General features: G+C 46.6%; 1 protein-coding gene across 6 annotated transcripts in view; it reads left to right on the top strand.

Annotated features, from left to right (window-relative positions):
* DPF3 (double PHD fingers 3) overlaps window positions 1-14,765 on the top strand; it is a 279,265-nt gene that overhangs the window by 155,437 nt on the left and 109,063 nt on the right. For all 6 annotated transcript variants that reach the window (XR_010123747.1, XR_010123749.1, XR_010123748.1 and 3 more), the window contains one exon: window positions 7,251-7,378. Coding sequence is in view for 3 of the 6 variants with exons in the window: in XM_063651786.1 (XP_063507856.1) it covers window positions 7,251-7,378 (128 nt within the window). In the remaining 3 variants the exon portion in view is untranslated. The remainder of the gene's footprint in view (window positions 1-7,250; window positions 7,379-14,765) is intronic.

Raw genomic sequence — 14,765 nt, 5'->3', positions numbered from 1 at the left:
CACCCTGTCACCTAGGCTGGAGCGCAGTGGCATGATCTTGGCTCACTGCAACTTCCCCCTTCCAGGTTCAATTGATTCTCTCACCTCAGCCTCTCGAGTCGCTGGGACTACAGGTGCATACGATCCCGCATGGCTAATTTTTGTGTTTTTTGGTAGAAATGGGATTTCACCACGTAGGCCAGGCTGGTCTCAAACTCCTGACCTCAAGTTATCCACCCACCTTGCCTCCCAAAATATTGGGATTATAGGCGTGAACCACTGCTCCCAGCCTGCATTTTTATTTATTATTTACTTTTTTATTCCCTCCAAGCTTTATTAAGGCATAATTGACAAATAAAAGTTATATATATTTATGGCATACAGTGTGATGTTTAAATATATGCATACATTGTGAAATGACTAAATGAAGCTAGTTAATGTATCTATCATTCCACATTCTTGTCATTTTTTGTGTGTGCATGAGAACATTTAAGATCGACTCTCTTAGCAATTTTCATTACTAATAACTGGAGTCACCATGCTGTACAACAGATCTCCAGAACATATTCATCCTGTCTAACTGACACTCTGTACCATCTGACCAGCCTCTCCTGATTCCCCAGTCTTGCCTTTGGAAATGCTGCCCGCACTCTGTCCACTCCCACCACCCTCCCCGTCTCACCCTCCTGGTAGCTGCATTTACCTGGTCTGCTGGAAGCTCAGTGGTGAGCTTCCTTGGGCAGTGTGGGTGTTTTTCTGTATCTCGTGGTGGGGGAATGCTTATCTGTGGTCCTGATATCTGGATGCTGGAACCCATCCTGGCGTGTCTACTTAGGGGTGAGAGGGTAGGTGCAGCAGAGGCCATACGGGGGAGGGATGAGTCCTCCTGTTGTATGGATATCCTGAGATTCTAAAGCAAGTGGTAACAGGGCCTGCAGGGTGCAGCCTGGGTGATGGGTCCTCAATGTGAACCTTATCTATTTTGAGCTTTATGAGTCACAAAACAGGGAGTCAAAGGCAGCCAAGAAAGTGGCACCCCTAGGGAATGAGCAGATGGATCCCTGGGCCTGCCACCATCTTAGGAAATCAGGTCTCTGATCCCCCTCCCCAGTCTCTTCCCCTGTGAGGTGAGAGATAACAATACCTCCCTCCCTTCTCCCTCCTCATGAGTCTGACAGTCTGATGGGGATAAATGAAATAATGATTCTTAAGCTCCTTTCTCCTTCGTGTAAGTTGATGTATAAATCCAAGGAAATATGGTGAGCTTAACTCCTCAAAATAATAAGCACCCAGACGAGAAAACTGCACGTTTGTATTTTTAAAGAAAAACTAGAGGCAGCTAAAAAAAAAAAATTGAGCACTCATGATCTAGCAGGAGGATTCTTTGCCATTGTCTGTGGAATTTCTCCCTCCCTTTTGCACCATAACTCTATCTCCAGGCCCCTGCGTCAGAGAGAGCCCATGATGGATGGACGGATGGATGCGCCTTGTCGGGGTGTTTCACCACAATTTCCCTTGGGGCAGTCTGTCTGTTGGCAGAGCACACTGCCTCCCAAAAGATGGTATCTCTTGCAAACTCGACAGCTAACAGACAGCTCCTCTCCTTGTGTATTTCCCCAAAGAAGAACTGTCTTAATCTGTTTTCTATATGGCATATTTTATTATAATCCATATACGACTTGCAGGTTTCCAGTCCTCCATCCTGAGCCAAATAACGAAGGAGAAGGAGTCAGAGGCTTGGGGAGCTCATGACATTCGTGGCGTTTGCATTTTTAAATGACCTGGGATTTAATTACTCACTGTGCTCCCATGTTGCACTTTCAGACTCATCTCGCCTGCATCCTGTTAATGAGCTCGGTGGCTCCAACAACCCAGTGGAAGCTTTGCTTTCAGTGCGTTGGGTGGCAGGCTTGGGGCACCTATGTCAAAAGCTTGTGGCTTTGATCTGCACCCAAGAGGATGGCTGCCCTGTCTGTAGCCCTAAAGAGAAGAAGCCATTGCTTTTTGCTGGAAATTTCTGTTTTTTTTTTTTTGCTTTTATTTGTGCTTTTTTTAGTTGTTTTTAAAAGACTTTCTATGCTTCAATCCTTGTTTGTCTAGGAGGTTTTTTCTTATTTAGAAACCGATTTGCTTCGGTTTGCACAGAAGCTGTCTCTGGTGTGATGGATCGTGCTGGAAGTCACCCAAGGAGTATCTCTGTTCCCAATTAGAAGTAGAGGCAGAGCTGCTTACGGGGGCCCAGGGAGGCGGCTGGCTTGGGTGACAGCTGCTGCCGCTCTGGGGAGAGTAACGATCCATGGGTTTATATCCATGTGTATAAAATCAGGCTAATTTAAAGATGAATTATGTGTGTGTTTTGGACCATTTTCTTTTAATGTTAAAGGTTCAATGGCTCCTGTCGGGTTATGTGGGCCCCAAGTTTGTGTGAGGTTCAAAATGAGTACACTTTCAAAGAATTATTAAATCCTATATCCAGATGGGCCATATTCAAATAAAATTGGATAAATGAAATCCCTAAGGGCTCAATAGAAGTGTGTCTAGGACATACATTATGCAAGGGCTTGGACCTGTTACCTTTCTTCCTCCTTCACTCTGGGACCTCCTGTGGTCAGGAGGCAGAGTGCACCCTGTGTTTGTTTGTAGAGAGGGATGGCTACCCTTTCACTCTGACCTTGCAGGCCTTACCCATCATGCTTTGCAACCAGGGTTTGCAGTGATCCGCTAGAACTCTGCTCTTGGAATGGCACTCGGCAGCTATTACGTGGGCAACATTAAGAACCACAGTAAAATTCTTTCCATTTTTTGGAAGCAAAGTCATAGTTAATGTTACTTTTAATGCTGCAAACCTGCACTGTCCATTATGGTAGCTGGTAGCCACCTGTGGCTGTGGAGCTCTCGAAATGTGGCTAGTCTGAATTGAGATACACTCTAAGTGGAAAATACCCACCAGACTTTGAAGACAATGCAGATAAAAGAATGTAAAATTTTGCATCCATATTTTTATGTTGATTTCATGTTGAATGGTAATGTTTTAGAAATACCAGATCGGTTAAAATATCTTATTAAAATTAATGACACCTGACTTTCTTCCTTTTTCTACATGTGACTACTAGTAAGTTAAAAATTACATAAGTGGCCCATATTACATTTCTGTTGGACAGTGCAGCTGTACCATTGAAATCAAAACTATTCAAACTTAGGGAATAACATCTAGCATTTTTAGGATACTTACAATGTTGTAGATTCTTTACATATATGATCTAATTTTGAATCTAAGTTTTGAATAGAATAAAACAAAAGTTGATAAGCCTCATCTTCTACCCTATTTATCACACTAGTTTTTTTTGTGTGTGGATTCTTTGAGTTTCTTTATGTAGCGCATTATCATGTTTGATTGCCAACACTGTGAAATGGATACTATGACCACACCCATTTAACACATATGGAAACGGAGGCTTAGGTTACGTAGCTAGCCCATGGTCCCTTTACTAATACATGGCAAGGCTAGGGTATGACTCCAGGGCTGTCTGAAGGCAGAATCTATGGGAGCAAATCAACTATTGTGGTAATTAGGGAAGCAAGATGCCACTAAATGTCTCTGTGACCCTGGGAGAATCTCTGTATCTTTCTGTGCTTCACTTTCCTGTTTAAGGGATTGGACTCTCGATGCTATTGGAAATCCCTTCTTGCTTTTTCCATTTCACTTTTGCCATTTGGTTCTGTTTTCCCTCTTGATTCTTCTACTGTGCCTATCTGGTAAAGTTTGGTTAAAGAGGACCAAGAGAGTAGATTCAATTACTGGAAAGCAGGATGGAGGCATATTTAGCAGAGGAGGAAGGAGGAGTGGGAGAAGGAAGGAGGGGGAAGTTCACTATTGATGGAGCATTCTATAGTGGGTAGATACTGTTGCAGAATGGTGAACATTGCATGGGGATGATCGTATAGAGCAGAACCCAAAGCCATGACATAAACCTGCCCTCATCCTCAGCTAAGGATCTGCCTTTTATCCTGAAATATGAAAACTATGGAGTGAGTCTCAGAATGCAATGAAAATGCATAAAGGTTTGGAAAAAGACTTTTCAAGGAAGGACCACAGAGAGACAGGGTGGAGTCCATGCAGCCTAATTAGGTGACTGGGTCTGGAGGCAGACTGAGTTCAAGGCTGGGCTTTGCCCCTTACCAGCTGTGTGATATCAAGCAAGTTCTCAACCTCTATAAGCTGCACTGCCCTCATCTGTAAAATGGGTTAATAACTGTGCTCTTGGGTGTAGTGGGGATTGATACGTAGCAGTAACAGCCACTAAGTTTTGAATGTTTGCTGCTTGCCAAGCCCTCTGCATGTACATACACGGATGTACCAAAGCTCAGTCAGGGCTCAGCCTGAGCCTGTCAACCACTAATAAGAATACAATGAGAGGGGGCCCTTGTCATGATTTCAGTGGCAACTCGGAAAGCTCATTCAGCTGCATTCTCATCCTGCTGTGTGGCTTTTGGTGGTTACTTAACTTTTCTGGGTCTACAAAATGAGATGATTGAATTAGATGATCTATAAGGTCTTTTCTAGCTCTAAAATGCTGTACCATTTTGGGAAATAACACTAATAAATAGGATTTATTTAGTGCTGCGAAGGCTAAGGGGGATACTCAAATATGAACTTCAACTCTATGTATATATGATTATTATAAGTTTGAGGGATTGTGACCAGCTGTTCTCTTTTGACTGAGGGCAGGACATGAGGCAACACACGCTAATTGCTTTAGATTAGACATTTGGAAGACTTTTCTGACTTGGGAGAAAGAGTAATACGTCATCAGAGCAGGCTGTGGAGATGTACTCCATGAACTCATTAAAGCAGACAGTTGGCTGTTTGTCTGACACTCGCCTTAAATGTAACTTCATCATACAGGCCTTCCCTGACTCCCTGATCTAAGGTAGACCCCCTTACCTATATTCTTTCACATTTCATTCTGTCGTTTTCCTCCATAGCACTTATGACAATTCGTAATTGCATTTTGATTTTGTATTTAGTGTTTAATATCTGTCTCTTTGGACTGTAAGCCTCCTAAAGGCAGGGCCTGTCTTTATTTGGTTCACCTCCTGTGTCCCTAGTCCCAGCACAGTGGTGGTCATATGGCAGGTACTCAGTAAATATTTGTTGAATGGATAGATGGATTCAGAGGTGGCTGATTTCGTGGTAGCGCTCCTTGATGGGAAGTGGATCCTTTGCTCTCCTTTTTTGGTAAGAAAAATCCCAAAGACTTTGTTTCTCAAGAGATTTTAGATGCTGTTTCTCCTTCCCACCTTCTTTTTCTGGGGGCCGGTCACCCACAGGTGTGCATTTGTTCAGTTTTAATAGATGCCCACGTGCCCCTTCCTTGTGGATTGGTCAGACTCCCTCTGTTTCTGGTGGAGGAAGTGGAAAGTGCAGGTAGGGTTCTGTTGGAGTCAGGACAGAGCCCAGTGGAGCAGGCTCGATGGTCAGGCTCTTTCCATTTGCTCCTCCAGATCCATGCTTTTCCGTCTTCACCCTGCTCGGACCTTGGTAGGCTGTGTGAAGGGGGCTCCCTTCCCCTCTTGCTTCTGTTTAAGGTTGGCCCTTGGGAGAGGACGCAGCAGGCTGATGGAGGATGGATGGAGAGAGTGGTTGGACTGTTTCTTCTCTGGTTCCTGGCCTCTGCAAGCCACAGCTCCTGTCCTGGGGCTCTGCTAATGGTGCTATCTCCAGGTTCTTGCAAGCACTCTCCCTCTGTCCCTCCGAAAATAGCAGCAGCGGTAATGGCCCCTCCCCACCCTTACCCCTGCGCAAAACCCACCTGGGATGCTTTAACCTACCTTGTTGGATCCCTTAATCACCTCTCCCCATCTCTGTAAATAGTCCCTACACTAAACTCTCAATATCCCCATAAGAGCAGGCCATTCATCTCTCCTGTTTTCTAGGGCACCACTGCATCATAGTTCCTGCCCCCAGCTTACCTGGTGCAATGGTAGGGACCACATATCAAACTGTGGCAGTGTGGGGGTATGAGGTCCAGGATCAGAGGAGAGGTTGAAGAAATATTTTAGTAAATCAGAATGATCACCTGTACCTTAGGTTTGCATCTTTAATTAAAAAAACAGCAGGGGATGGTGGCTCATGCCTGTAACCCCAGTGCTTTGGGAGGCAGAGGCAGATGGATTGCTTGAGGCCAGAAGTTTGAGGCTGCAGTGAGCTATGATAGTGCCACTGCACTCCAGCCTGGGTGATAAAGTAAGACCCTGTGTCTAAAAGAGAAAGAAAGAAAGAGAGAGAAAGAAAGAAAGAAAAAGAAAGAAAGAAGGGAGGGAGAAAGAAAGGAAAGAAAGAATGGAAAGAAAGGAGGGAGGGAGGGAGGGAGGGAAGGAAAGAAAGAAAAGAAAAGAAAGAAACACACCAACCCTCTGTCAGGTCAGGAGTTTGGGACACCTGGAGGAAGGGGTTCAGCTTTTCTCTGGTGTCTCTTCTGGGCAGGGCTGGCTCGGGTTGCCACTTCTCTGCTGGCAACCCCAGGGCTTCTCTTCTCAAGCCCCAGGTAGCTGATCAAACTCCTGATATCTTCAGAAAAAAAGGTCGTGGCGTGGCTGTGCAGTGGCCACTCTGCTCATCCGGGGCCTGTGAGGCATTCGCCCTCACTCCTCTTCCCGTGGCTTTTGAGGCTCTCACTTCCCCCTGGGTTGAAGAGAACAGCCTTTCTGAGGCTGAACTAGCTTTTCATGGAGGAAACCAGAGCTGGGCAGTCAGCATGGCCATGAGGAGGTCATGGGGTTGACAGACAAGAGCTGGGATAGGAGGTAATGAGCATACTTGGTTGCCAGCATTGTGCATTGCTTGAGTTTTCAAAACACTTTAATGCAAATGAACACATTTCCCCTTACAAAACCACCTGTGGAGTTGGGCATTGCTATCCTCACTTTGCGGCTGCAGTAAGGGCTCCAGGCTCCCGACGCCTGCCTTGTCTGATGTCATGGCTGGAGAGGCAGAAGCATGGCTGTGTGAGCCCACATCCACCCCGCACCCTTTCTGCTCTGGCTCAGCTTCCTCTGGGGGTGTGGGCATGGTTGGAATCTGTCTCTGGATTATGAAATGGAGATGGAAAAGCTGGACAGGGCTCCAGTGTTCCTCTGCTTCCAGGAGGAGAGAGCACAGGCCCCGAGTCCTCCTCAGGAGCCCTGGGCCCTGCGTGTCCTCCAGGACTGTCCCTCCTGCCCTGCCTGCTTCTAGTGGCCTGACCTGCCTTTCTATCTTTGTTTTTCAGAAGTGGAGCTTCCCCTGAAGAAGGATGGGTTCACCTCAGAAAGCACCACGCTGGAAGCCTTGCTCCGTGGCGAGGGGGTTGAGAAGAAGGTGGATGCCAGAGAGGAGGAAAGCATCCAGGAAATACAGGTATTCCCACACCTGCTCGGGACCCCACAGAGTGTTCCTGTCACCATAGCGTTTCCAGAACTCCAGCACCGGCTTGGCTCCAGATCCTTCCCTCAAGGGCCGGGGCTCAGTCTCAGACTGCGTCGTTTCTATGGTGGCCAGGAAGCTCCCAAATTCTTTTCTGACTTAACCCATCTTCCGAAGGAGTCATTTTTGCCTTCACCTCGGTTCCCTTCCCTCTCTTCTGTCTGTCTATTCAAAGTGAATTTGTTGAGCCTAGTGAACACAGGGACTGTGCGGGGTCCCAGGGACACAGGGTGGACAAAACAGTCTGAATCCTTGTTCCCATGGAACCAAGAGTCCATCGTCTAGGCTTGAAATGTCTTCTCCAACTAGGGCCATATGAGTCCGGCTTGCCCACCCCCTACCCTCACACCCAGCCTCACCGGTCCCCACGACTGCACACTCCCTTTCCCAGCAGTGCCCAGCCATCCCTCAAGCCCATGCAGTCCTCACCCTTCAGGCGGATGGCTGCTCTGTCCCCATGGGTCCACTACCCTCTATCCATGCCACTTCTAAAGCTCTCACTGAATAGGATTATAATGGTGCACACCTACCATTTCTTTTTCTTTTTCTTTTCTTTTTTTTTTTTTGAGACAGAGTCTCGCTCTGTCACCCAGGCTGGAGTGCAGTGGCGTGATCTCGATCTCGGCTCACTGCCAACTCTGCCTCCTGGGTTCAAGTGATTCTTGTGTCTCAGCCTCCCGAGTAGCTGGGATTACAGGCATGTGCCACCATCTGGCTGTTTTTTTGTATTTTTAGTAGAGATGGGGTTTCACCATATTGGCCAGGCTGGTCTCGAACTCCTGACCTCAAGCGATCGCCTGCCTCAGCCTCCCAAAATGCTGGGATTACAGGTGTGAGTCACTGCACCTGACTTCACACCTACCATCTCTTATTTGTTATTTGTCTGGAATCCTCATTGTCTAATACAATGTTTGCCATTGAGTAGTGTAATATGAATTAATCCTATTATGAAATAATAGCATTGGTAGTTAAATATTAAATTATTAAAATTAAATTGTATTTCTATTAAATTTATATTACATATTAAATGTTTATATTTTATTCTATACCTATTGTGCATATTTAATATTCAATAAATTTATTAATTTATTAAAACTACAATTAAATTAATAATAATGGAATAATACACTGCTGATTGGCTTGGTAAGTTCCATCAAGCCAGGGCCGATGCGGTCATGCTCACCAGTGTCCCCGGGGCCTTTCCCAAGCTGGGTAGAGTTGAGTCTTGATAAAGGCATTGAATGAATCACAGAATTTGGCCTTCTTCTCTGCCATTCCTGTGTTAAGATGAATTGTCAAATCTTTTCCATTGAGTTGCCACAACATGGCTTGTGTTTGTTCCCTCCTCTCCTTTCCACGAGCTGCAGCCCTAGTGAAGATCCTCATTAACTGTCACCTTTATTTGTCTAAGGACCTTGGGGTCATCTTTGACTCCTGCTTGTCTCTCACACCTGACATCCTGTTCATCAGGAGCCTTGTCGACTGTGCCTTCAACATAAGCCCAGTTCTCCCACATCCCCTCTCCCTGCACCCACCCCTGCTACCCTGGCCCAAGCTGCTCTCATCTTTTGTGTGAACTGCTGCGGTTGTCTTCTCAGTGGTCTCCCTGATAATGCTTGAGAGGCAGTCTTTAAAAAAAATTATTTTTTAACAGCAGTTTTAGGTTCACAGCAAAATGAAGAGGACGGTACAGAGATTTCCCATATACCCTTGGTATAGCCTCCCCCGTGATCAACATCCTCCACTAGAGTGGTGCGTTTGCTATAATAGATGAGCTGCACTGACTCATCATTATCACCCAGTGTTCAAAGTCTGCATGACGGTTCACACTTGGCGTTGTGCATTCTTTGGGTTTGAACAAATGTGTAATGGCATCTGTCCACTCTTAACGGTATCATACAGAAGTTTCACTGCCCTAAAAATCCTCTGAGCTCCGCCTGTTCATCCTTCCCTCCGTCCTAATGCCTGGCAACCACTGGCTGTTTCCTTGTCTCCATAGTTTTGCCTCTGCCAGGATGTCATATACTTGGACTCACAGTATGTCGCCTTTTCAGATTGGCTTCTCTGACTTAGTAATGTTCATTTAAGGTTCCTTCATGTCTTTTCATGGCCAGATAGCTCATTTCTTTTTAATGCTGAATAATATTCTGTTGTCTAGATACACCACAGGAGAGGGAGCTTTTTAAAATTTAAGTCTATTCCTATCATTCCTGTGCTCAGAACCCGCTACTGCCCCTGCTATCTGAGAGTGAAATTCAGGGCCTTCTCACCCCTCTCTGACTCCACTCTTCCCCTTTTCCTCACCCACTCTACTCCACGCACAACAATCTCCTTCTGTTCCTCCCAGAACACACCAGGCCTGTCCCAGCTCTCAGGCCTTTGCCCTGGCCGTTTCCCCAGATGTCCACTTGCCTCTCACCCTCACCTTCTTCATTTTTTAATTTTTATTTTTTATTATTTATTTATTTATTTATTTATTTTTGAGACAGAGTCTCGCTGTGTCGCCCAGGCTGGAGTGAAGTGGTGCAATCTTGGCTTGCTGCAACCTCTGCCTCCTGGGTTCAAGCGATTCTCCTGCCTTAGCCTCCTCAGTAGCTGGGATTACAGGTGCGCACCACTACCTCTGGCTGATTTTTGTATTTTTAGTAGAGACGAGGATTCACCATGTTGGCCAGGCTGGTCTTGAACTCCTAACTGCAGGTGATCCGCCCACTTCGGCCTCCCAAAGTGCTGGGATTACAGGCATGAGCCACGGTGCCCAGCCTTCCTCTTCTCTCAATGATGTCCCTGACCGTGCCGTACTTCATTCCACACCTTTGCCCTGCCTGCCCCTGCCTCCCGATTCCACTCTGCTTTTCTCGTTCTTTTCCATCACTCTTATCATCATCTAATGTACTTTCTAATTTACTTACTTATTATGTTATTGTTTATTGTCTGTTTTCTTCCAGTAGAATGTAAACTCCTTGAGGGCAGGATCCGTTGCCAGTTCTGCTCGCTAATATCTCGCAAGCACCCAAACAGTGCTTGGTGCTTACCAGGTGCAACATAAATATTTGTTGAATGGACACATGAGGGAACAGATTCCAGGAATCGCCCTATCCCCAGTTCTTCCCCTCTCTGACATGTCCTACTTTGCTAGCTGACCTTTTGTTCTAGAGCAAAACTCTGCTAAAAAACTGTTGTTTCCCACTAAATAAATCGAAAAGGATGAGCATGACCTTCCTGGGCCTGTCCTCTCCATTCCTAACCTGGTTTTCAGGCTTATTTTCCACTACTCCTTTCCCTGCTCTGTTCTTCAGCCTTCTTCCCTCCATGCCATTGGTCCTGCTGTGCCCTTTATCTGGCATGGGTTTTCTTCTATCTCCATGTGTACAAATCTCACTCATGTTTTAGACTCAGCCCCAGTGCCACCTTCCCCATTAAGCCTTTCTTGGTCTCCGCTCCAGCCAGAGGGATCTCTTCTTGCCTTTGGTGTTGAAGCCACCTACTGCTTTCTTCCTTGTGTGTGTGTATGTGACTTCCAGATTTTGAAGTCAAGGTCTGTCATCTCTGTGTTACTTGCTAGAGTATTTTTTTTGCTCAGTTCATGTCATTTGACAGAATCAATGAATGGGGCAGAGCCACTGCCCAGAGCCTTGATGCTCTGGGGATGTGGGTCCCTTTCCCTTTAAAGCTGGTGGTGGGCTTGAGTTCTTCTCATGCAGCACTGGGCTGGTGCTGTATTGTCGTCATCACGTCACCATCATCTCCGATGTAAACTGAAGGTCTGCTGAGTGCAGCGCATGGGTCTGCTGTCTACTGTGCTAGAAGACAAAGCCAGGACCATAAGTCAAATGAGTTTACGTGTTTTTATCGACTTTGCATTATTAAAATACACATGTAGCAAATGGATTATGCTTTTTCATTCATTCATTCATTTGACCAAAGTTTCACGAGGGCTTCCTCTGTGCAGGCACTGTGCTGGGTGCTAGGGACACAGAGACCAAGAGAGACCTGTCCTCTCCACTCATATTTGAATGTGACACACAGGCAGGAAACAAATAAAATAATTGCATTTTAGGATAAAATCCATGAGAACAAACAGTATGAAGATTCAGTATCAGAGTAGAGTTCCTGAGGAAGATGAGGGATTTTTTTTTTTTTTTTTTTTGAGATGGAGTCTCGCCTTGTCACCCAGGCTGGAGTGCAATGGTGCGATCTCAGCTGACTGCAACCTCCTCCTCCCCCAGGTTCAAACGATTCTCCTGCCTCAGCCTCCTGAGTAGCTGGGATTACAGGTGCCCACCACCATGCCCAACTATTTTTTGTGTTTTTAGTAGAAATGGGGTTTCACCATATTGGCCAGGCTGGTCTCGAACTCCTAACCTCATGATCTGCCTGCCTCGGCCTCCCAAAGTGCTGTGATTACAGGCGTGAGCCACCGTGCCTGGTCAAGTTGAGGGATTTAACCTCAACCCTATGGGATGAGAAGAGTCAGGAAAGTGATGGTCCTGGGGAAGAGCTTTCTGGGCAGAGGAGCAGTGGGTGTGATGGCCCCAAGACAGGTCAGAGCTTGTTTTGTTGAGAGAACAGAAGACCTGTGTGGCCGGAGTATTGTGCCAGGGAAAAAAGAGCCCAGGAGTTCGACAGGTGGGCTGAGACCAGACCACCTAGTTCCCACAGGACAGGGAAGTGGCTTTTGGTTCCATGTGATACAAAGAAGGAAGCCATTTGGAAGATTTTGATCAGGGCTGTGAATTTGTATTTCATAAAGATCCTGTTGCCTGCTGCATGGAGAGGAGATTGGATGTGGGGCCAGCAACGGAAGGAGGGAAATCAGGAGATTTTTGCAGTATTCCAGGCCAGAGATAATGTAGTCTTTAAAAAGCATTTTTTTTTTTTTTTAAACACAACCACAAACCGCTGTTATCACCATAAAGACTGTTTAGAGTAACAGGGAGAAAAGTTATTTTAAAATGTGTTTATTTTCCAGATAATGTCCTTGGACAAGGAATGCATGTCTGTTACAGGGGGGTCAGCTGACTTTGTAGTTGGACACCCCGCCCCCATCCGCGACTCCTGATACAGGACTCCCCCTCTGCTTCCTGAGCTCTGAAACAAGCTTTGTTTGTTAGAAACTCCTGGCTCCTCCTGAATTATGTCGAGAGGCTTCTGGTGTCAGGGCCACATCACAGGAAATGCAGACACACTGGGTCCGCCGCCATCAACATCTGAGGCCTGGGGCATAGACAGAGGCTTTAGAGTCACAGGGAAGCTGATGGGCAGAGGGAGGATGGAGCCTCAGGGAGAAGAGAAGTCAGTTTACTCCCAGACATGGAGGCCATGTGACACTCTGGGGACTAGCTCAGCTGCCTCTACCAGTCTTTCACCTTCCAACCCAGAGTCCATACTGCGGGTAATAAATACCCTTATAATGAAAAATGAGAGTTGGAGTTGTACTGAGATGCCAAAGGCAATGACCTTTAAATGCGAGGCACTTGGAACTTACCATGATTAAGTGACTTCCAGACCTGGAAAGTTTGCAAGATGGTTCTACGAACAGCAACAACAGTCATAACCAGACCTTATATTTATACTATGTCTTTGCCCCAAAGGCTGCAGAGCATTTGACTTGTCACTGTCTCGGTCGGCTTTTGCTAGTGTTCCCACCTACAGGTCAGGAACTCTAAAGACTTATTCTGTGAATGGGGGCTGACATTTCCTAGTTTTGGGCCAGAGGTCATGTCCAGCAGACGATGCTTTTTCTCTGTTAGATGGTTAAGGCTGGCCCAGAGACCCGTTAAGTGCTGTCAGCTGGTGGATTCCCAAATAAACCTAGTAGAGAAGTCAAAGAATTTACTAGACCTGTTTTGAGTTCTTTGGGTGGATTGGGTGACTAGAAGTGTCCTGATCCCTGTGATTTAGAGCAGAACATTCTAGCCAGGGGCAGTGGTGGAAGATCACTGCCTGGTGGCTCACCCCTGGGCTTCCTGCTTTGAGGACAGGCCAGAGGTGTCATCCAGGAGGCGACTTAAACAGCGATGGTTATCAGACGACAGTGCAATGTGTGCCGCTGTCTCAGCCTTCTCAACATATTTGTGATATTTGACCCATCACCACAAGGAAGAGGAGATGGGGTTACCCTGTGTAATATGGTACTTGTTCCGCTTACTAGCTCCATCTTATGCCATCTCCCTTGAGCCACTAAGCACTGGTCACACTGGCCTTTCTGCTCCCTGGACAAGCCGTGTTCCTCTCCCTGCCTCAGGGAGTTTGCATATGCTGTTTCCTCTGCCTAGAACCTTTTCCCTCCCTCCCCTCTGTCCTCATTCACAAGGCCAGTCTTTGCTCATCCTCCACATCTCAACTTCTCAGCTCATGTTCTCATGTAGGCCTCCCCTGGCCCTCGGATTAGGGAAAACTCCCTCTTAACACCCTCTCATAGCACTTTGAACTTGCCTACCACTGTTTTGAGAAGAGTTGTAATTATATGGTGACATATGCACATTGTTTAAATCTGTCCTCCCTTCCCTAGACTGGAAAGTCCATTTGGGGCTGGGACTGTAGCCATTTTGCAGCTTGCTTAGCATGGAGCCTGCCATGTAGTCAGCACTAGATAAATCTTTGTAGATGGAATGAAGGAATTCCTATTGTATAATTGGGGAAACTGAGGCATGAAGAGATTTATGACTTGCCCTAGATCACACAGAGAGCCCCTAAAGAACCCCCCAGGTGGCCAGGTGTGGTAGCTCATCTGCATGGTATGCCTGTAATCCTTGCACTTTGGGAGGCTGGGGTGGGAGGATCACTTGAGACCAGGTGTTCGAGATCAGCCTGGGCAACATAGTGAGACCCCCATCTCTACAAAAAATAAATTAGCCAGGCATGGTGGCATGTGCCTGCAGTCCCAGCTACTTGGGAGGCTGAGGTGGGAGGATGGCTTGGGCCTGGGAGGTTGAGGCTGCACTGAGCTGTGATTGTGCTACTGCACTCCAGCCTGAGCAATAGAGTGAGTCCCTATCTCAGAAAACAAAAACAAAACAAAACAAAAAAAAACAACCCTCTGGGCCCCCTGACATGGAGCCCAGTGAGCTCCATGCCCCTTCCCTCTTTTCCTACTCCCATTGTGGGGCTGGGTCCTCTGCCACAGTCTTTTATCCCTCCCTTAAACCCAGAGGAACACATCCTACCTCCTTCCCTCCTCTAAAGGGAGTGACATGCTTAGGCCCCTACATGGAGAGTATGCCAGATTACATCTTGGAATTCTCAGCCACTGTGCTGAGAAATGAATGGGAAACCCTGAGCCGATGAACCTGACCTTGCTTTGGTCATGGCTTCACTG

The sequence above is a fragment of the Pongo pygmaeus genome, chromosome 15 (assembly GCF_028885625.2).
Source record: "Pongo pygmaeus isolate AG05252 chromosome 15, NHGRI_mPonPyg2-v2.0_pri, whole genome shotgun sequence".
Lineage (NCBI taxonomy): Eukaryota > Metazoa > Chordata > Mammalia > Primates > Hominidae > Pongo > Pongo pygmaeus.
This window is presented reverse-complemented; position numbering and strand designations above follow the sequence as displayed.